General features: G+C 41.1%; 1 protein-coding gene across 1 annotated transcript in view; it reads left to right on the top strand.

The window, feature by feature from the left end:
* Window positions 1-19641, top strand: part of CDH8 (cadherin 8) — a gene marked incomplete at its 3' end in the record, with an annotated part of 138626 nt that extends 118985 nt beyond the window's left edge. Inside the window, exons 12-13 of the mRNA XM_084215306.1 lie at window positions 15626-15877; window positions 19148-19641. Of these exons, the coding sequence (XP_084071432.1) occupies window positions 15626-15877; window positions 19148-19641 (746 nt within the window). The remainder of the gene's footprint in view (window positions 1-15625; window positions 15878-19147) is intronic.
* Between the last annotated feature and the right edge of the window lie 2709 nt (window positions 19642-22350).

Genomic DNA, 22350 nt, shown 5'->3' with positions numbered 1-22350 from the left:
AGGTCAGTGTTGTGCACCATATGCACGACAGTGCTTACTCATGATGAGGGAATGGATTGGACAGCTGTGAATTTTCCTGCTGTAGGAGTTTCATCAAGCTCAGTAGTGTAACGTCCTTAGCTCTCTTTTCCAGTTTATTGAATTAATTTCATATTAAATCTAAAGAAGAGTGAGTAAGGGATAAAAGGTTGTGAAAACAAAACAAGAGAGCAAAAGAATTTGGTCAGTAAGTTAACTTGGAAATGTCTGGTTCAGTAATAACATGGAACATGGATGAAAGAAATAGCAGAAAAGAAATAATTGAATCTTCACTGTGACTTAATTTCAGACACATAATGGGAAAATAGACATTAAATCAAGGTCTCAAGACTGAACTGCTTAGCAGGCAGAATGGTGGTGTTCTTACTGAGTGCAGAACTTCTACACTAACAGCAGTAGGATCTGCAGTACCAGCTCCTTGGAATTCATCAACAGGCAGGGCCTGAGCCCAGGAGCTGCCCCTGCCCAGGAGGCAGAGCTGCTGCCCTGGGCAGGGCCAGCCCTGAGCAGATGGGGCACAGAGGCTGTGCAGGCTCCTCCCTGGGGACACTGCAGGGACACACGGACACACTGCTGTGCCCTGGGCTCTGGGATGGCCCTGCTGGAGCAGGGAGGGGACACCAGAGCAGCCCCTCCAGCCTCTCCCATCCTGGGATTCTGTGAAATATTGCTCCACCACCCTTGAATCAAAGGTTCCCTAAGTGCTCTAACATAACTCAAACACTCATAGCACCCATGATTATTATATTCTAGAGCTTTAGAAGTATTTCATAGTAGTATCTATAGCTAAGTGAATATATAATATTTGGAGATAAAATTCCATGTTTTTAATCAGCTACCTTCTGAAAGAGTTAAGAGATTTCTAAGTACCAGTTCTGGCGTGATGGGTGCATCTGATTCCTCTAGGTTTTCTGCAAAAAACAATTTCTGTGGTGAAAATGTTCATGGACATTTGCACTGACTATGTTTGATTTCCTGGAAATGGGTTTAATTGTGAGTAGGAGGAATGATGTCCTGAGGCCAAAGGTTCTAGTAGAACCTCTGCCCCATCACCACCTCAAAATATTGCCCAGCAGCATCTAAGAAGTTCTTCTGTGTTCACCTCATGGTTACCTTTTGTTTTGGTTTGACTATTGGGATTTTATCCCTAAGTACCTGATCTTTCCCTTCCCTTCCCTTCCCTTCCCTTCCCTTCCCTTCCCTTCCCTTCCCTTCCCTTCCCTTCCCTTCCCTTCCCTTCCCTTCCCTTCCCTTCCCTTCCCTTCCCTTCCCTTCCCTTCCCCTCCCTTCCCCTCCCTTCCCCTCCCTCTCCCCCTCCCAGTCTCTTTCTTTTCCTTCTTTCTTTTTCCCTTCTCTCCCTCCCTCCCTCCCTCTTTGTAAATTTATTGGTTGCTCTCATTATGGAATATCTCTTTGTTTTATCGTATCCTAAATGCAGACTCTTGAGGAGGAATTAATTTAGTAGTTGCTCTAATTGCACTTTTGTCAATTAATGAGAAACCAGATAGGAGTCTCATTTTAAACTTTCAGTTGCAGTAAAGATTAAAAGACCACCAACACTGTTTTACTAGAGGAAGAATGAACAGGCTAAAAGTGAAAAGAATTTAAGCAGGAATCATCACCTATTAACTGTTAATTTTTCCTTTGATTAAGAAAAATCTCCTTTTGCCATTATATCAGACATTTGCATGTGGATGCTCCATTAAAAATAGAAGGTGTTGATTTTTCACACTTAGCCTTAAGGCTTATCTGATTAATTATTACACAACTGACATTATAATGTGAGTTTAAAAGGCTCAGATCATGTTCTAATTTGTATCTTGTTTTGAACCAACCCAACAAGTGTTTTACACAAGGAAGGAGTTTTACTCTTAGAATCACAGCCATTGTTCCTGCAGGGTGACCATGACATAGATTATTATGTGAATTCTGTGTCTTTGCATTTTCCTGAACCTGTCTGGGCTGCTCAAATAAGTTTATATTTTATGTTTTACATACCCTTTTATCTCCTCCTTACTCATTTTGAGGAGGTGACTGTTTAAGAATGGGTTGTATTTCTCTGTCACAGCAAGTACAGCAGCGACACACTGAAGGAAACAGGAGATTTTAAAATGATTTTTTTACTACTGCTTCCAACATCAGCCTTTAGAGAATTAGGGAGACAAAACTTTTTTTGGGAGGTGGTTTTGTACCACTTAGGTTATTTTCCCATCAGCTACCGATTTTGTAATTTTTAGGGGTGATCTTGTTGTAAAATATGTCACTTTGTTGGTCTTCATTTAATTCTGTCTAATTAGGACGTACTTTATTTGGCAAGCAGCCAGTAATTAGCGACATATTTATGTAATTATTAGCATGTAATATTTATATAATAAATCTGCCTAGAAGGCAATGCATTCAGAGGGCAGGGAAGAGGTAGAATACATGATTTGACTGAACAGAGAGATCTTACACACTGAGCCAAACGCAGCAAAGAAATGAAATGCATCGGTTGACCTGTCTAGTCTGGGGAGAGAGTTTGCATATCCTAAAATGATAGGATGTGCACACTTGGTAATCAGCACTGATTAGAGAGGGAGTGGAGATGGGCCCCTGTTTGAAGTGAGATAATAAGGCAGCTTGTTAGGAAGAGATAAATAGAACTTGAAGAAAAGGACCAGATGTCTGCTTGATGGCGCTGAAGAGGAAGAGCTCGTGGGGTCCTCCAAAGGTAACTGATGGATGCGAGAATCAGGGAAGCAGTGGGAGCTCTCTGCCCGTGTTCAGAGAGCAAAGGCTGAGCCCCCAGCCTGGCCTGACTAACTCTGGGCTCAGACTAGCAAACTCCACTCTGGCTGTGGCCTAAGGACTGTGTTCATGCCTAAACAGCCACTGAAACTCTGTAAGATTGGGATTTTTTGTAGTCTGACTCTAAGAGCTAAATCAGGAATGAAGTCCTCGTGGTGGAGTTTTGAGTAGAGTTTGGTGCACCTTAAAAGGAGCACCAACAGTAATCTCTGAATGCTCATGAAAGTTTTCTGCTCTAGGAATATTGGACTGCTTGAACGTGAACACTGAATTTTTTCTTTAATGACATAATAATTTCATGTCACTTTTATAAACACAAGTAAAACTTTCTGGCTTTATTTGTGCTGTGTTATGAAACTCTCACTCAGTCTAACCTAAAACTGAAGCTAAAATAGAGCTTGTTGGAAATAATACAAAATAAAACTAATTCATGTAGGCTTTTCCAACTTGTTGCTCCCTAACCTTGCTTAGCTGGGTCCTGTCACTTTCTATAACCTTTTCATCCATTACCTGTGACCCTTCTGTAAACTATGCAGTGCTCCCCCAACGAAGATTAAGACCTTGTGATCTCAGAGCACTCTACAGGAGTGATGGATTTTTGATTGAGGAATTGTTCTGGAGTTTGGAACATTTCTGTTTAGATTGGCTATGGCTTTCCTCTATGAATTTGGATAAAACATTTAATCACTGTGCTGCTGTTGTGCCGTGCAAACACTGCAGAGCTGTGAGCAGAGGGGCTGGTAAAGGCTCAGACTTTCAGGAGTGCTCTAAGGGAGGGGTATTTTGGATTCTTCTGGAAGTCCCAGACAGCAAACATGAGGAATTTTCAAGGGAGGAGATGGTGGAGCTCAGTCTGATGGCAGCTGGCAGCTTTGGTGTGAGCTGCAATACTGAATACAGAGGGAGGTAGTTTAGACTCAGTTCTATCCCTGACATCTCCTTCTGTATCATCTTTATCTGATCCACATTGTTATGGCTTCTTTGTACTAATATTTTCTATTTTTAAATGATAAAAAATATAACAAAACAACTTTTTCTTGTTTTGTGCCTTTTTGGTGCTAACAGGCAAGATCAAAAGACGTAGTTGCTGAAAACTTTATAGAGTTCTAATACAGTCTGTCTAGCAGAACCACTTGCTTCAAAAATTCATTTATAGACCATAGGTTTTTCTAAACTAAAATTATTTTTCATAATTTTTTCTTCCTGGTAAGGAAATATAACTTTCCCAAAGTATCTACTGGGTTTTTTCTGCTCACCCTTATATGTTTTTTAATATGTTTTTTAAACTTTAAATGTTTTTTCTTCATGATCACAGAGGTCTTTTTGGCATAATGAGATGTATTTTCCTCTGCCAGTAGAATCCCCATCTCTTCTAATATTTTTATGTGATCATGCTTTGAATTTTTACTGCAGCTTCTGCCTAAACACTTCACTTGTACTTTATCAGACTCTTCATGACAAATTAGAAGGCAAGAAGGAACCATTTGCAAGGTGTTCTCTTGGCTTACAGATTCTTTATGTATTTACACCTCATAACATCTCTTCATGGGATGAAGAGAAACACTGAATAAGATGTCTTTTCTTTTGTCACAGTTATATTTCTATTGTGAATACAAATGTTTTACTATTTTCAGAACTCCCATATTCAGAAGCCAGTTGGACAAGGTCCTGGGGTTTGGGTAGCTGTAGTGAGCAAGGTTGGACCAGGTGATCTCTGGAGGTCCCTTCCAACATCACTCATCCTTTGATTCCATGAGAACTCTAAACAGCTTCTGAACTGGTGCTGTAGTTTCATATATTCATATTATATAACATATATATTCGCAATATTCACCCATATTAGCACTTGCTTTGTAACATCTCTGTGGTGAGGCAGAATTCAAGTGCTGACATCTTTCCCTGGCTGCTTCTTTCCAACTTCTGTGTTGTGTCCCACCATGTACAGAGCAAAGGCAGGGTTTTGCAGTAAGTCCAGGCCTTGGAATCTAAATTCAGATGTGTCTGTGCTCCTGCTGTGATTCTCCATGATCCATCTGTGTATCCCAGTCTGGAACTTGTGGCTATTCCAGGTTTTTTCCATGTAATGTTTGCATGTTGTCCAGAAATATTCCAAAGAGTATCTGGGATGTTTCATTTGAAAATTTTTTCAAACTATTCCACTCTATAGATGGGTAATTGGTTTTTTTTTCACTCACTGGAATTCCTTCTCTGGATGCCTTTTGCTCTTCCCTGCATTTCAAAAGGCCATGAGTTTTCCCCATGGGAATCACATCCTCTGTTAGAGGTGTGCATGTAATAAGGCATGTGTGAATCCTTTGGGTGTGAGACAGAAGCCTGAATTACTGCCATTAATGGTCTGATGATAACAAATTGTTATTGTTATATGTAATCTGCATATCAGAATGTCTTCCCAAAGTCATTATCATGCTGCCTGTGTGCCCAGGGGCAATGTTACACCATAACATTTCAGTCTTTCAAATTACAAAAAGCTAATATAACTCTTGATGACATTTACAAAAATGTATAATGGCACTCCTTTCAGGGCTCTCTCAGAAATTGTTCTCAGGGAACTTCAAGGGAGTTCTGTTGTATAAGAACTGCAGGATCTGGCACTTTTACTATCAAAGCCACATTTTTTTTCTTCAGTGGCACCAGCTCAAGAAAATGTTAAGTCAGAATTGTTTTTAATTTATTTTCTGACTTAAAATGCCCCGGCCAACGTAAGCTGTATTTAACTTTCAATGCTCTTTGGCAGACAGTCCACGTTCTAAATTTCTTTTCATAGGAAGTTGTTATGTCAGAGTTATAAACCTCTGAAAATTGGCATTTTGTAATGGAAGTGCTGACAAGACCTTTATTACACCAGTACAAAAAGGCAGCATTCCAATAAATGCTGGTTGCTGTTTTTATAGTCTGCTGGTTGCTTTCTGCTACTGTATTTCAAAGAGGACATTATGTAAAAAGTAAGTGGCATAATAGAAATACGCTGGTAGGGCTGGAATTTGGCTTTTAGTGTTGCAACAAAACTTCAATATGGTTGATAGGTCTGATTACAGATTTAGTTTTTAAGGGCTGGTGTATGATTTACTGGTAAATTGCTTTAAATCCCTACCAAGCCCCTGTGTACATTCAGCACAGAATTGGAATGGAAAAGGTGATAATCATGGCACGGAGAAGTGGATGTTAAATTACTTAAATGGCAAGAACACATCACATCTAAGACCCAAAAGGTTGCTACTTAAGTTTTATGTCTTTTACTGTGGTATTGAGAAAGATTGTAGAAAGAAAGATTAATTTCAAACATCCATGATTGTTTTCATAGTCCCCATGTGACGGTGATTGCAGGGGTCCCAGGATGAGGGAAGAGACGAGAATCTTGACTCCATGTTCAGAAGGCTTGGTTTATTATTTTATGATATATATTATATTAAAAACTATACTAAGAGAATAGAAAAAAAAGGAATAGAAAAAAGGATTTCATCAGAAGGCTACCTAAGAATAGAAAAGGAATGAGTAACAAAGGCTCAGACTCACAGTCTGGACAGCCGGACTGTGATTGGCCATTAATTAGAAACAACCACATGAGACCAATCCCAGCTCCACCTGTTGCATCCCACAGCAGCAGACAATAATTGTTCACATTTTGTTCTTGAGGCCTCTCAGCTTCTCAGGAGGAAAAATCCTAAGGAAAGGATTTTTCATAAAACATGTCGGTGACATCCCCAGGTCTGTGAACTTTTCCAGACCTAGAAGTCATTGATGTAAGACTTGGAGGATCTGTTGAAGTGAAGAAGGCAAAAAACATGGCTGGGAATTCTTGGAACTTTTCCATCACCTACCAAAATCCTTCTGAATTTCACTGAACCTACTGGAGGTTTAGCTCTACACAGAAGAGCAGTGAGGGAATGTTTAAAGCTGTACCTGTCACTGTGGCCTGAGGGGCTCAGACCCCTGTCTGCCACCAACTTCTCCTCCTACTCTGCATTTGTTAAGTAGGTATTCATAGAAAGATTGAGAATCCATTATCCCTCCAAAGAAAAGCAGATGGCACAGCCTTGGGATATCTTGGCTTTTTTATTTATCTTTGCAGCATTTTTCTTGGAATCTGGTAATATAGTACTGGAAAGTTCTTGGTTCAAATGCAAAATATACGCATTATTTTATCAAAGTGCTGTAAAACACCATATCACCTTCTGAAACTTTTTGGTTAAAATAACAACAGAATAAAATTAACTAGAATATGTAGATTTCAAAAATGATCCATCAGTCTATGCAAATTGCTGTGTTAATAATGTATTTTTAATGCTGAGCACATTTGACAGCCATTTCATCTCTTTTTCTAAACCAGAGCTTGGCAACCTGCATTAATTCTTACACTTTACAGATGTACCATTCAATGCACGTGCCACGCAGTGATGTGATCTGAATGGAGCAAAGCGTGTCAGAGCAGAGGCATTATTGGTAAACAGCTTTGTGACTGCCTGCTGGCATACAGGAGAGAAACAGGAGGGGCAAAACCAGTGCTGGTTTAGCTCATCTCACACCCTCACTAGCCTTGGTTTGCTTCCCATTATGGGAGTGCAAAGCCCAAGTGGCAGCAGGGTGTTAGGAAAATTAATCCACAAACACCAGAGGGTTATGTCCAAAAAGTAGACAGAGGAGTCCTTTTACTTGATTTGAATAAAGGGAGAGGCCATGGGGCATTCCCCTGGAATCTCTCCAATTTTTGGAGGATGCAGCCTCCCCTTTTATCCCCATTTCCCAGCCACATTTCCCTTCTCTCTTTCCCCATTTCTGATGTTCAGATTTCCTTGACAGGTTCAGACTTCCTGATAGGCCTGATATCAAAGATTTCCCCTGAAGGTATAACCTTCCCTTTGAATTTTTAATTCTTATGGAATTTAGGGGTTTTTCTTCCCCATTGTTTCTTTCATCTTTCAATGTAGAAATTAATTTATCAGCAAACCTAAAGTTTATTTGTAAAAGCAAATATCATTTTCCATTCATCAATCAGTGGAACCCTTCCCATTGTTTCTTTAATCTCCCAGTGCTACTTTTATCTACCAGCAGACCCACAGCTTGTTTGTAAAGACAAATCTGCTATTCCTCTCAAAGGGTTTGGAAGAGATGAATAGACAAACCAGAGTGAGTGAGGTTCAGTCAGATGTGCTGGGTGCAGTTCAGACAAGGTGGAGCTTAAATAGATCCAGAACCCAAAATTTCTTGCTTTGACCTGCTCTATGTGTCTGTAAATTGAAAAGAGAGAGAGAGGTACCATGTCCTAATTATTTCTCTACTCCACTAACAATAAAACAGGTATTATTTCAGACTCAATGTGTTCTACATCATTATTTCTTCAGCAGGGATTTTCTGTCCTTTCTTCAATGAGTTAAAAAACCATGGTACAAAATACAGGAGTTGCTGCTAGACTGCAAGGGACCATATAGTTATGTTTGATTATAGCTCTGCTGGCCTAAAGGTCAAAGGAAAGTTTTAGAATACTTAAGAGACAATTATCTAAAGTTCAGACTTTTCCAAAGGAATAGAACTAGAAATTATACAGACTATTATCTAAAGTTCACATTTTCAAAGGAAAAAGGTAGGAGGAAATGCTTATTCATCATCACTTTGCTGTTAATTTGTCTGGCTTTCTTTTTTTTTCCTTCTGTCAAGAATTTATTTACTACAAGTTCTGTATTACACAGTAGCACTAACATAATTATTCCCCTTTCCAAGAAATTTTAACATATGAGAATGATGTATACATGATTAAATATTACTTTGCTCATGATTCAAAATTCCCAGCAGTACTTTTTATTTCTGCAAAGGACTACGTGGAAATTTGTTTAGGTTTTTTTATTCATTAGTTGATTCAGCTGCTCAATTCTGGCATAAACTGTTATTATTTAAGCCAACTGGTAAAGAGGAGAAAATAATCAAAGATACAAAATATATGACATTTTCCAATTATTCTTCTACCAATACTTTTCTCACATGAAATACTTTTTCTTTCCCTGTGTTCCTATTGGTGTTTTAAGGGATTGCAGAAACTTCAGGTCTATAAAAAACCCAAAATCATTCAAATGTTTTAATTTGTCATAGGAATGCTTTGTGAATTGCCATTAAATATGCCAGTATGGGATGCAACTTGCCATGGGGCAGGAAAGAGAATTTGATCAATCAGCTGAATTTTTATGACAAAAAGTTTTTCTTCTGAACCTGATGTCTGCCATTAAATTTTATAGCAATCATCAATCTGCTTTTTTGAAGACATCTCAAATTTTTGATATTTACGAAAAGCAGGTCAGTTTGGAATACCTGTGGAGGCTTCAGTGCCCATAAGGTTTGGCCAGCATAAATCAGGAAAAATATACTTGAAAAAAATGTTCTCTCCTTATTTTCAGGTGATTTTGTAAGCCTTCTGTTTGGATAGAACATTTATGTCTTTACCATGCAGATTAGACAAGGGTCCTTTTTCTTGTAAACTGCTGCTCAAGGGGATTTTGTTTGAGACAGTCATCAAGGAAGGCCTGGTACAGCTGTAAAAATGCACATGACACAGTTGTATATATAGATTTATTAGTATACATGCATATATATATATATATATATATATATATATATATCAGTCATCATAAAAATGTATTTTTTATAAATACAGCCATGTTGAAAACACTAATTTAATCATGAAACAAAATTGTAATAGCAGTTCTAATGTAAAAATAGGTTTTTTTTTTTTTCAGCTACTAACTATTGCCAAATTTATAACATACAAACTTATAATTGTACCCTTTTAATCAAATATTCCTTTAAAATGTGTTTTCAGCCTAAGGCAGAAAAATAAAAAAAAGCTGCCTTACATGGGTTTCTCATAAGGCATATTAATTTCATTCTTTTGGGAAGTAGGAAATTGATGCTTCCAACTGGTACTAAAGTGGAGCCTGAAACAAAAAAATTCAGTCTTTCAGCTCAGGGCCCATTTGTGAGCAGTGGCTTTTTAAAAGGTGAGCATGGATGAGGGTGTGCTTGGAGTTGTCACTTCTGTTCTTGTGGTGGATCAGGAAAGAGATCAGGACTATTCTTTCCTAGGGATTTTGTAATTGCAAAAGGCAAAAAAAAGAAATTTCAGAACAAGAGAGCACACGTGGGACTGTGGACAGTGACTTGTCTGGGCTGCAGTCACTGGGTTTTTCCTGCAGTGCAATCCTGCCAATCTAGAAAGGTGTTATTTGTAAATCTTTTCATAGGAAGAAAGTATGACTGAGAAAATATTTTAAAAAGTAATGATTAAGGTGACTTATGCAGTCAAGAGAGAGACACCTCTGTGTCTCTTGACAGTTCTATTCTAAGGGTCTAAAAAGGGGATTGGAATCTTCCTATCAACCACCATTTCTCTGTCATTGGGTTTGAAGTCTGAAGAACAACAAAAATACCAACGTTAGAAATGATCTTTAAAAAAATCTGTGTTTGACATTGTAAGGTTTCCACTAGTGAATATGATCTATTACAAGAGGCACGTGCATAATAATTATGGTTATTAATGTTTATACAAAGCTGAAATGGCATCAGCATTCTCTTGAATGTTCTTTTCTAGTGCCTTTGCAGCTGCTTGCTGAGTGTTCTAGAGCTCACATTCCTTCAAATGTTATGTGCTCTGGTTTTCTGCCTGTATTTTGCTAGTTTCCACTGAAACCTTGATGATAATAACTCAATTGCTCAGTTATTTCAAGTTTGGGGTTTTTATTTAAGAATAAATGCTACTTTTGAAGAGAGCTGGGAGATGAATGAACTGTCCCTGTCTTTTCCTTATCAGAAAAAGCAGGGAGTGTCACAGTAAGGATATTCCTGCTGCTCTTCTACTTGTGTCAAAGAACTCTATTTTACAGAGAATCTGAGATTTAAAAATGTACACAGAATGATAGCTCTAATAAACAGGAAGAAATGTATATTTCTGACATTCTGCTGTTTCCAGCTGTAGAGTTTCCAATTAAAATTCCTTCTTCACATAAGTAATATATCCAGCATAGATAACAACTTCTAACACAAAGTCCTTAATACCATTAATTATTTGATCTTTCTGAGGACATTATAAAAGGGATAAAAAAAGAAAGGCAGAATTCTGTAGGTGTAAGGTGGCACAGCAGGGAACTCCACTGATCTCAGCGTATTAGAGACTGCAAAGGAATTAAAGAATTGCAATAAAGTGTGCAGAGAAAATGACACTTGGATGCAAACTCACTGCCTCTGATTTTTACTTTTGTTCTGTTATTTTATTGTCTGGCTTAATGCAAGATGTATTCTTGCACAAAGTGGGAGATGAAGGGGTTGACTCCTGCCTGCTAATTTCACATCCTCATTGCTGTTGATGCCATTAAAGTAATTTATGTCCAGAAAATACAGAAGTAGCTTTCTATTAAAATGATTGCATTTACATTTTTTCAATATTGTTCATCCATGAGCCTCAAAAGAGATCTGTGAGATTTGAGAACAGCTGGGGAATGTACAGAAAGCACTTGGCCCTGGGGTAATTGCTGTGGTTATGCAAACTATCTTTGTCTGGAAACCACACTGGACATCTTTTAAAGACCTTCTGCATTGTCATCCTCTGTTCCAGCTGTGAGGGAGATATTCCCAAAACAGTCCCTTTCATGGTAATTTCAAGAATCTGCTTGTAAACTTCAGAGACTGAGAGTCAGCCAGGGAGCTGAGCCACCAGGTTTTTCATATGTAAAAAAGGCAGAAGGGAGCTCCTGCTCTGAGCTATAGTTGTGCATGCCCAGAGGTGAATTCTTCTGACCTGACACTGATGCTATGAGAGTTGTTAAGATTTTACACCATTCCTGAAGGCTGTAGGTCAGGGTGCAGCTCCAGGTCCATCCTGGGTGGTGGGTACATCACCAGTGAGAGGGAATTTCATAGGGTTCAGGCATTTCCATGGCCTTCCCCAGCCCTTTCCCCAAAGGGCACAGAATTCCTGGAGACTCATTCTGATGGAGAATGTCAGAGCCTCCCTGGCTGGAGGAACAGTCTCAGTGGCTCTGTGCCTGTGGCAGACAGCTCAGAGCTCTGTGAGCAGGGAGCTTTGGGGCTCTTCTTCGTGTGCTTTTTCTTGTTTTGCTAAAAGTACCATGAATAAATAAACAACCTGAGCAGTGCTGTAGTGAAGGATCAGTGGGTTAATTGGGAAGATGAGGGAAGGAGATTGTCCCCTCTCCTGCTGAGCACCTGCTGCCAGGTTCATCCATGCAGCAGTGCTGGAGGTTGTTCCTGGAGGAGGCTCCTTCTGGAATGTCCAGAAAGGAGAAGCAAATCAGACAAATTGAGTTTATTGCTGATCAGCTGCCAGGATTTATCTTCCTTTATCTAGGAACCAACTAAAATGTCAACCTAGGGAGTCACTGTTCTTCCACATCTCCAGCAACACCAAGGTATATTTATTTTAAGACATAGCAATGAAGGGGAAAGAATTTCCTGCTAAATAAAATTCCTAAGTCAAATGGAGGACTTGCCACCCACTGGCAAAACAATTTGGTCATTTAATTTTGCTTTTTCTATGTTCTGCTTGTCAGTTTCTTTCCAGGCATAACATATTCACTTTTAATCAAACATGGTTTCTAGCAAAAATCAAGCAAACAAACAAAAAACCCTCAACCAACAACAAAAAACCAAACAAGCCATCTGTAAGAAAAGAAAGTTATTCTCTTCTCCTTGTTTGACATCTCTTCTGAAGAGTTCTGACCAGCCATTGCAACTTATTTTGCACTTAACTAACAGTTAATATCCCAAATATCTTGCATCTCTTTTGCTTTCTCTCAATGCTTCTGAACTTGAATTGATAACCATGGCTATCAATTGATAACCATGGTTATAAATTCCAACCAGGGATCAAGAAACCAGCAAAGCTTACACTCAGCAAAGCTTCACTGATGGGCACTTTATTTTCTCCATCTCTCCTCCCTCTCACTTTTTCTGCCCTCTTCTCTTTGGAGTGCAAGCTTCCTTTTTTTTACTCAGTTATGCTCTGGTTTTGGCTTATTAGAATTTTCTGCAGCAGACAGGATGGCAGTGAGTGTCTCAGGAGGATGGAAGGGATCTGAAGCTGTTCCCAACAAGTGCAGCTTCTCTTTTTTAGTTCCTTCCTAAAGCAGGTGCCTTCCCTCTTTTGCATATCTGTAAAGTGCAGGGCTGTTGGGCTCAGCAATCAATCCTGTGCTCCAGCTTGGGCAGAGAAGGACTGCAGCAGGTTCACAGGAAGGAACAGGCTGTATCAGTACAGATTTTAGAGCACTGTGCTATAGAACTGTAAAAGTCTCTGGAGTTCCAAATAAATGACTACAGATGTGACACCTTTGAGTGGGATTTGTCTCAAAGAAAGAGCTGGAAATTGAGCACCGCATAGTTATTTTCTCTTTTGAAAGGTTAAAGCAAAAGGATTAAGGATGCAGCTTATGCTGGGATATTTTTAATTTTGCAGGAGAATGACAGCAGACAGATGAATTTATTTTCCAGTATTTGAAAACAGGGAGGGGTGCCAAGGGGGAAAAGAAGGCTATCACATCAAAAGAGGACCTTTTGCACATCGTGTAGTCACTCTTACTTTGGTAAAGCTCTACACACCCATATTCAGGGTAACTGAGCTACAGGATTATTTTCCCAACATAACTTTTCCCTTTTTGCCCTGCAGGGAGCAAGGATGGCACTGGAAGTGGTTTAACTTGCACACATGTGTTAACACCTGGCACACCCAACCAAGGAGCAGTGCAGGTTTTGTTCCCTTCCAGATGTGTGTTAATTATTGGCTTCAAACACACGTGACTTTTCCACTGCAGCACACTGGCACGTGTGGCACTGGATGTCATCAGGGACTTTGGGCCTATTTGAGTTGTCAGAATTCTTAAGAGCTTATACCTGAAATTTGTCTTCAGTAAACACATATGCTTCCTTTCATTTTAAAAAGGGCACAAGGAAGAGCTAGACTATTTATTTAGCTCCAGGGTGCCATCAGTTTTGATGTGACTGTTTCCAACTGGAATAGATAAAACCTCAGGATTCCTGTGGAAAAAAAAATTATTAGGAATACTTTTTGTTCTGCAAAGTGACCATATTTATTCTGCTTTATGAAGGAGTTAATTTTTAGATTGGCCTTCACCTGTTGCATAATCTAAATTTATGAAAAATGCTGAAATGCTTACATCATCTGCAACATAAATTATAGGAAGAACCTCTCTAGGCCAAGTAAACATGATTGGTAGGTGATTCTGCTGTGGAAGGGATAGAAAATTATAGAAACACAGAATGTTTGTGTGGGAAGGGACCTGATCTTCAGGAGAAGCCTATTGTCATATGAGCACTCCTAGTGTTTTCTTTCCTTCCATGGAATGACATTTAGCACTGCACGTGTCCATTTTAGAGCATGAAATATCAGGAGGCTTTCTTTTGTTCATGATGCATCAGGAAAATGAACTTCAACTCCTTCTTCCAAACAAGATGTGCAGCTTTATTTTTAAATTGTCATTGGATTCCACAGCAACACACACTTATTACTCTTCTCTGTTCCTCTGAATCACTTTTTTTAAACAAAACACAAACAGAAAACTAGTGCAAGTCAACATGCACTCTGTTATCATAATTCCTAATATTTAACTATTATTTTACTCCATGGAATAAAGCAGTCAAAAGTTAGAGAATATTTAAGTATATAAAGAAATCAGAATTTTCTGTATATTTGACATGCCACTAATCATGGTTTATACCTGAGCACTATGACACATACAAAATTATTGATATCTGATATGTGTGTGTTTATAACTGTCTAGAATCTGTAATTTTTATAAATATGCAACTAAAATCTGTATGTTTTTACTCTTAGAAAAATCAACTTGTATTCATTTGGTGAACTGAGAACTAAGTGACTCTGAGAGATTTCACTGTGTAACTCTATGGCTATGTAGGATGTCATGCAGTCAGATGCTTCTTTATATTTCCAAAATTAACTTTCTGCATATGTGTGCAGAGGTAAGACGTCCTAGACTCATTTCCTGTCTGCCTCCATGGGAGATACAGCCTGGTTTGCTCTCTTGTCTTCATTGAGGTCAAATAAATGTTTAGATCTCTTAAAATTAAACCCACAACTTTTAATGCATTTAGCTTTTCTTTTGTCTTTATATAAAAAGGAAAAATCTTTTATAGCAGTGGAAAATGTGTAGTTTGTGGGTATAAGGCAAAGAAGATTTGTGTTAATTGGTGAATATGCTTTAAGTGTGGGTTTCTTTAACATCTCGTTTCTCTCTTGTTTTACTGGCTGGATTTTTATGACTGTGTGGCTTGAAAAAAAATTGGTGAATCATGATGGGAAGATATTTGTAGTGCTGTATGCAGAGGAGAAATAAGGCATCATGATCTTCTTATCACACAAAAAAATACATATATTGCACTTCTTGAGGCAGCAGGACAGAAAGGGGAGACATTTCACGTGCTGCTGGCACAAGGACGGACGTTTGCGCTGAGGTTCCTGAAGGCACTGAGCTGTGTTTTGAGATGTTGCCATTTTCACAGATTTCACAGAATGACTAAGCTGGAAGAGACCTTAAAGATCATCGAGTCCAACCCAGCCCTAACACCTCAACTAAACCCTGGCACCCAGTGCCACATTCAGTCTTTTTTTAACACACCCAGGGATGGTGACTCCATCACCTTCCCGGGCAACCATTCCAGAACTTTATCACCCTTTCCGTAAAAAACTTTTTCCTAATTTCCAACCTAAATTTCCCTTGATGCAGCTTGAGATTTTGCCTTGCAGATAACACCCTGAGCATCCTGGCCAAGCACAGCGGCTTCAGCCGGCAGAAGCAGGAGGTGTACCTGCTGCCCATCGTCATCAGCGACAGCGGCACGCCGCCCATGAGCAGCACGGGCACGCTGACCATCCGCGTGTGCGGCTGCAGCAGCGACGGCACCGTGCAGTCCTGCAACGCCGAGGCCTACGTGCTGCCCATCGGGCTCAGCATGGGCGCCCTCATCGCCATCCTGGCCTGCATCATCCTGCTGCTCGGTGGGTGCTCGCGGCATGACCCGTGGCATGGCCGGGCCCATGGTGTGGCCTGTGGTATGGCCCACGGCACAGCCTGGCCTGGCCTGCGGCACGGCCTGCGGTACAACCCAGCCCACGGCACGGCCTGGCCTGTGGCACGGCCTGTGGTACAGCCCGGCCCACGGCATGGCCTGGCCTTTGGCACAGCCCGTGGCACAGCCTGCAGTATGGCCCACAGCATGGCCTGGCCTGTGGTTCGGTATGGCCCACAGCACAGCCTGGCCTGTGGCACAGCCTGCAGTACGGCCCATGGCATGGCCTGGCCCATGGTACGGCCTGGCCCATGGCATGGCCTGCAGTACGGCCCATGGCATGGCCTGGCCTGTGGCATGGCCTGGTCCATGGTACGGCCTGGCCCGTGGCATGGCCTGCAGTACGGCCCATGGCATGGCCTGGCCATGGTACGGCCTGGCCCGTGGCATGGCCTGGCCCGTGGCATGGCCTGCAGTACGGCCCATGGCATGGCCTGGCCTGTGGCATGGCCTGGCCCATGGTACGGCCTGGCCCGTGGCATGGCCTGCAGTACGGCCCATGGCATGGCCTGGCCCGTGGCATGGCCTGGCCTGTGGCATGGCCTGGCCTGTGGCATGGCCTGGCCCATGGTACGGCCTGGCCCGTGGCATGGCCTGCAGTACAGCCCATGGCATGGCCTGGCCTGTGGCATGGCCTGGCCCATGGTACAGCCTGGCCCGTGGCATGGCCTGGCCCGTGGCATGGCCTGGCCCGTGGCATGGCCTGCGGTACAGCCCAGCCCATGGCACAGCCTGGCCTGTGGTACAGCCCAAGTCACAAATCCCCCGGTGTTTGCCAGCTCTGAGGAGGTGTGGGGTTCAGAGAGGAGGAGGGACAGTCCAGTCTTACTTGCAGCAGCACTGACAGGGCGGGCAGTTATTTTATTTGTAGGAAATGCCCCGATGAAGGCAGGAATGATGAATCTGACTCCATGTTCTTAGAAGGCCAATTTATTATTTTATGTATTTACTTTACTATATTATATTAAAGAATACTATACTAAACTAAAGAATACAGAAAGGATACTTAATGAATGCTAAAAAGATAATAATGAAAACTCATGACTCTTTCCAGAGTCGACACAGCTTGGCCCCAATTGGCCAAAGAGTCAAAACAGCTCACAGCAGAATCCAATGGAACAATCACCTTTGGGTAAACAGTCTCCAAACACATTCCGCATGAGCAAAACAGAGGAGAAACAAATAAGATAAGAAATGTTTTCCTTTTCCCAGGAGAAAAATCCTGGGTGAGGGGATTTTTTTCAGAGAATGTGAATGCCACAGGCAGTAGGATTGCATCCTTCATGTGCTAAGAGCTGGACAGAAGCAGAGAGAGCAAAGTCCTGTTCTGAAGTAGTCACACACACGAGTTACAGAATAAAGAGGTGTGGAATGGGAAGCTGAAAATCACATGGGGGTGTTGAGCAGCAAGGTGAACCCAGTGTGGGTTCACCCATGGAAGATGGATCTGTGGTATACTCGTGTGAATCATGGAATCAGAGAATGTCCTGAGCTGGAAGGGACCCACAGGGATCACTGACCCAGCTCCTGTCCCTGCAGACCCCCCAGCAATCCCCCTGTGCATCCCTGGCAGCCTCGGGGCTGTGCCCATTCCCTGGGAGCCTGGGCAGTGCCAGCACCTCTGGGGGAAGCAGAACCTTTCCCTGATCCAGCCTGAGCCTGCCCAGCTCCAGCCATTCCCTGGGGAAGCAGAACCTTTCCCTGATCCAGCCTGAGCCTGCCCAGCTCCAGCCATTCCTGGGGAAGCAGAACCTTTCCCTGATCTCAGCCTGAGCCTGCCCAGCTCCAGCCATTCCCTGGGGAAGCAGAACCTTTCCCTGATCCAGCCTGAGCCTGCCCTGCCCAGCTCCAGCCATTCCCTGGGAAGCAGAACCTTTCCCTGATCCAGCCTGAGCCTGCCCAGCTCCAGCCATTCCCTGGGAAGCAGAACCTTTCCCTGATCCAGCCTGCCCTGCCCAGCTCCAGCCATTCCTGGGGAAGCAGAACCTTTCCCTGATCCAGCCTGAGCCTGCCCTGCCCAGCTCCAGCCATTCCTGGGGAACAGAACCTTTCCCTGATCCAGCCTGAGCCTGCCCAGCTCCAGCCATTCCTGGGGAAGCAGAACCTTTCCCTGATCCAGCCTGAGCCTGCCCAGCTCCAGCCATTCCTGGGGAAGCAGAGCCTTTCCCTGGTCCAGCCTGAGCCTGCCCTGCCCAGCTCCAGCCGTTCCTGGGTGTTGTCCCTGGCCCAGAGCAGAGCTCAGAGCTGTCCCTACAGCCCCAGGGAACTCTGCCCTCAGCCCCTCTGCTGAAGGTGACCCAGCCCAGTGCCCTCAGCCACTCCTCGGGTGGCCCCTGCAGGTCCTTCCCCAGCCAGGCTCCCTCCTTTGGATGCCTTCTTATAGCTTTATCTCTTTCCATTATATATTTATTTATATTTTTATATTTCTATTAGGAGTTTATTCTGGATTGTAATGGCACAAGTGACACTAAAGCTTTACAAGACAAGTGCTGTGCTGTATTTTAATAAAACATACAACATTTGTATACAACATCAAGCAAGCGAGGGAGAGAACAGTGAGAGTATTTCTGCACTTTGCAGCTTCACTTTGTGATTGAGATTTACATCAGTAAATCAGTAAATGCTGAGGTTTAATCATTAAACTGCAAAACCAAGCATAACCATCTAGAGTTTTTTATGCATTTGTCCACGATTCTGAATTGAGCTGAGCTCTTTCTATCTCACTTATTTTCTCACTCTCTTTTTTGCTATATAATAGAAGTCTCTTGCAGCAGGTAGAAAAACCACTGATTTCCTACTCCCATTAGGGCTATGTTTCCAGAAAAACACTCCCTAATATTTGAAAACACCATCCCTAATGTAGATCATTACAGACTATGTGAATAATGACAGCACGCCTTCAATTCCAAAGGGAAAAATCGAGGCTCGAATTTAGAAGTATGGGAAACCTTCTGGCTTCTATAAAATTGAGCTTCAGATGTAAATATGAGCTGATAATCAAAGACTAGATGACTAATCAGAATTTCTGATCCAATTTCATTCATGTGAAGGGGGTTGAAGTCATAGGTCATTCAGCTTTTCACCCTTATTACTCCCAATCCCACAAAAAGCAACCTCTCACCTACCCCAGCTGCACCCACCATGTGGTGTTTGGGTTGGAAATGTTTTGCCTAATCAGCTTGTGGTGCTGTCTTTGCAGTCATTGTGGTGCTGTTTGTGACACTAAGAAGACACAAGAATGAGCCTCTGATCATCAAAGATGATGAAGATGTGAGGGAAAATATCATTCGCTACGACGACGAGGGAGGTGGAGAGGAAGACACAGAAGCCTTTGACATTGCAACTTTGCAAAATCCTGACGGAATTAATGGATTTTTGCCTCGTAAGGATATTAAGCCTGATCTTCAGTTTATGCCCAGGCAGGGTCTTGCCCCTGTTCCTAATGGTGTTGATGTTGATGAATTTATTAATGTAAGGCTTCATGAAGCTGATAATGATCCCACAGCTCCGCCATATGACTCTATCCAGATTTATGGCTATGAAGGGAAGGGGTCAGCAGCTGGTTCCCTTAGCTCCTTGGAGTCCTCCACATCAGACTCAGACCAGAATTTTGACTACCTCAGTGAATGGGGTCCTCGCTTTAAAAGACTCGGAGAACTTTACTCAGTCGGAGAAAGTGACAAAGAAACTTGACAGTGGATTACAAACTTTTTCCCTGTTGACTTAATGATCATGTAATATTCTAGGGCCACTGCTGTTAGTTAAAACTAATGTGGCTTTTTGTTTTAGAGGCAAGTTTAGCGCCAGTCATCTATAAAATCAACTACATTGTAATGTTGAACCAAAAAAAAAAAGTATATGTTAGGAGGTTAAGTCTTGTGGAGTGTGAAGTAAAGTATGTGGAGTGTCTAGAAGTCTTTGGATATTTGATATTCACTTGACCACTCTGAAGATGGAGATTTGGATCTTTGATTATCTTCAGTGAATTGAAAAGAACAAAAATGAAATTGGTGCTCTCTTAGGAAATGGACTTGCAGGGATTTGCTGTTGAACAGTAGCTCCCGCCCAGTATGTGTAAAGCTAAAGGTTTGTTTCTGCATTGCCAACAAAGATCCCGCCACAGAAATGTTCAAAGCAATATCTTGGTCTTCTTAGCAATGCTGAGCAGAAATAGCATTGCCAATTCCTACTGGCTCCTACTGTGCAGTGACCATCCATTGTACATACAGTAATTGTTGGCCACGCCACCACAGACTGAATATCATCTTTAAATATTGTGTCAAGCCTTAAAATATTCACATGTTCTTAATCCATTCCAGTGATGGGTAATAAATACTACTAATGTGTAGAGATTCAGAGGCAGGGCTGCAAAACCTTGCTTCACAAAAGGATCTTTTTTTCTAGAAGAAGGATCAACCCTGTGCTTCGTCTTCTGAAAGAAAAAACTGTGAAATGGGATGGACTTACTTAAATGAAAGAATTGCTGATTTTATTGCTAAAGATCGAATTTATTTGTTTAATCTTTGAAATAAATATTTTATTGATGTCCATTACTGCTTTTATTTATTAAGACTGATAATCTATAGAGTAAGATTATGAAGAAAACTAAATTATATCAGTTAGATTTTTTTTTTCTATATATAATGAATGTTTCATACATGTACATTTTGAAAAGAAAAATGACAAATTGTTGCAGGTTAAAGCAGTTCCCTGTCCATTTGCAGTAGCTGAATTTTAAGTGAATGCTGGCAGGAATTAAACATTGCCAGAGAAAACTTTTGACAGTTTTATATCTTCTTCATAAATCTAGTACCTGGTGTTTTTAATACAAGCACAAACAGCTGGAAGTAAACTGGTTCATGTGAATATTTAAACTATAGACTTTTAGAAATCCACACATAACACAGTACAGTAAAAAAAAACATGCTTATAGTTCTCCACTGTATTAGAGCAGGAACCAGTGTGTACATAATTTTACTGCTTCTGTTATTAGCATTTTTTTCTATAATATTCATAGTGATGCACCAGGGCTCTTGCACACAGAGAAAGAACACTAGAAGCTGCAAGCATACTCAATTTGTAATGCAAACTTGCCATTTAGAAGTAGCAATTGTATAAGAAAACTACGTATTACATGCAAATCATTTTAATTTTCTACTTTGTTTTGAAGCTATATTATTGTTTGTTTATTTACTCCATGTATTGTATTCAGAGAAACTCCTGTATTGTTTCCTACTTTGTGAAATATATTTTTATAAATACTTTTCTTGTTATTGCTTTTCTTTCAGGTTTACCTGGGCACTGCAGAAATGAATCTGCCGGAATAACTTCATAGTTTTTTGAGGAGTGTAGTTTCTTCAAAATCATTTATTCATTACTTGAATACAGACAAAATAAAAGAAAAGAAAAAAAGGAGAATATTTGAAATATTTGACAGTGATTGGAGAATTTTGACAGTGCTGGGAGCACAGGAGTTACGAGTGTCTGATTCACTGCACCTTGGTGAAAAATAACCTCACAGGATTTTTGTTTAAGCATTCCTGGTTAAAACAACCCACTGAATTAAAGCTCCTCAATAACACTTATTTTGCAAACAAAGAATTCTTAACAACCTCAATTTTGTCTGTATTTCAGATGGTAACATTGACTTTGCTTTAGCTGCAGCACAGCTTGGCTTAATGACTGTAGTCTGTGGGCAATTAATGCATTAATACCACTTTGATATATATTATAAAGATTTTATTGAAATTCATGCTGTAACCAATACATTTAAGTTACACTGCAGTAAAACAAAAATGCTTTTGAATAATTGAATCTAAAACTTTTGGCAAAACACTGAACAGTGAAGTCCTGTAAGGGTAGGAAAGGAGATATCCTGGAGATTTCAATGAAATCAAACGTATTTTTGTAACTCACTGCAAGAAAAGCCAAACACACTCTTACTCATCACTTTGTCTGGGTGCCAGCCTGTTCTGAGCTGCCATGGCAGATCCAACACCAGCTTAAACAGGAAAGGGGTTGGGAACTGAGCCAGTTTGTGTGTACATCCCAGGGCTGGGAGCCAGGGAAGGTGCTGAGAACATGGATCATGGCAGTGGCTTGGGCCACCTCAGTGTTCAGGGCAAGGCACTCTGTGAGTGAGAGGCTACACTGGAGGGTTTAGCAGAGCTCTTTTGTAGGAAAACTCACAAATGGAAAACCTTCTGATTGCCTCTCTGATTGAAAGTTCCATCTGAGACCAGGACAGTGCATTCAGTAATAAGATTTTCAGGAAAAAAAAATCCCATCACTGGCCCTGTAGGAGAGGCAAAGCATGACAGAAATCTCATCATTGTCAGTCAAAAAGAGATGGGAGTCACTACTGCTGGGCAGAGCTCGAAATTGGGCATTTCTACAGCTTTT

Source organism: Fringilla coelebs, assembly GCF_963513975.1.
Source record: "Fringilla coelebs genome assembly, chromosome: 14".
In the NCBI taxonomy this organism is placed as follows: domain Eukaryota; kingdom Metazoa; phylum Chordata; class Aves; order Passeriformes; family Fringillidae; genus Fringilla; species Fringilla coelebs.
The sequence above is the reverse complement of the archived record's forward strand: the minus strand, read 5'-3'. Positions and strand labels throughout refer to the sequence as shown.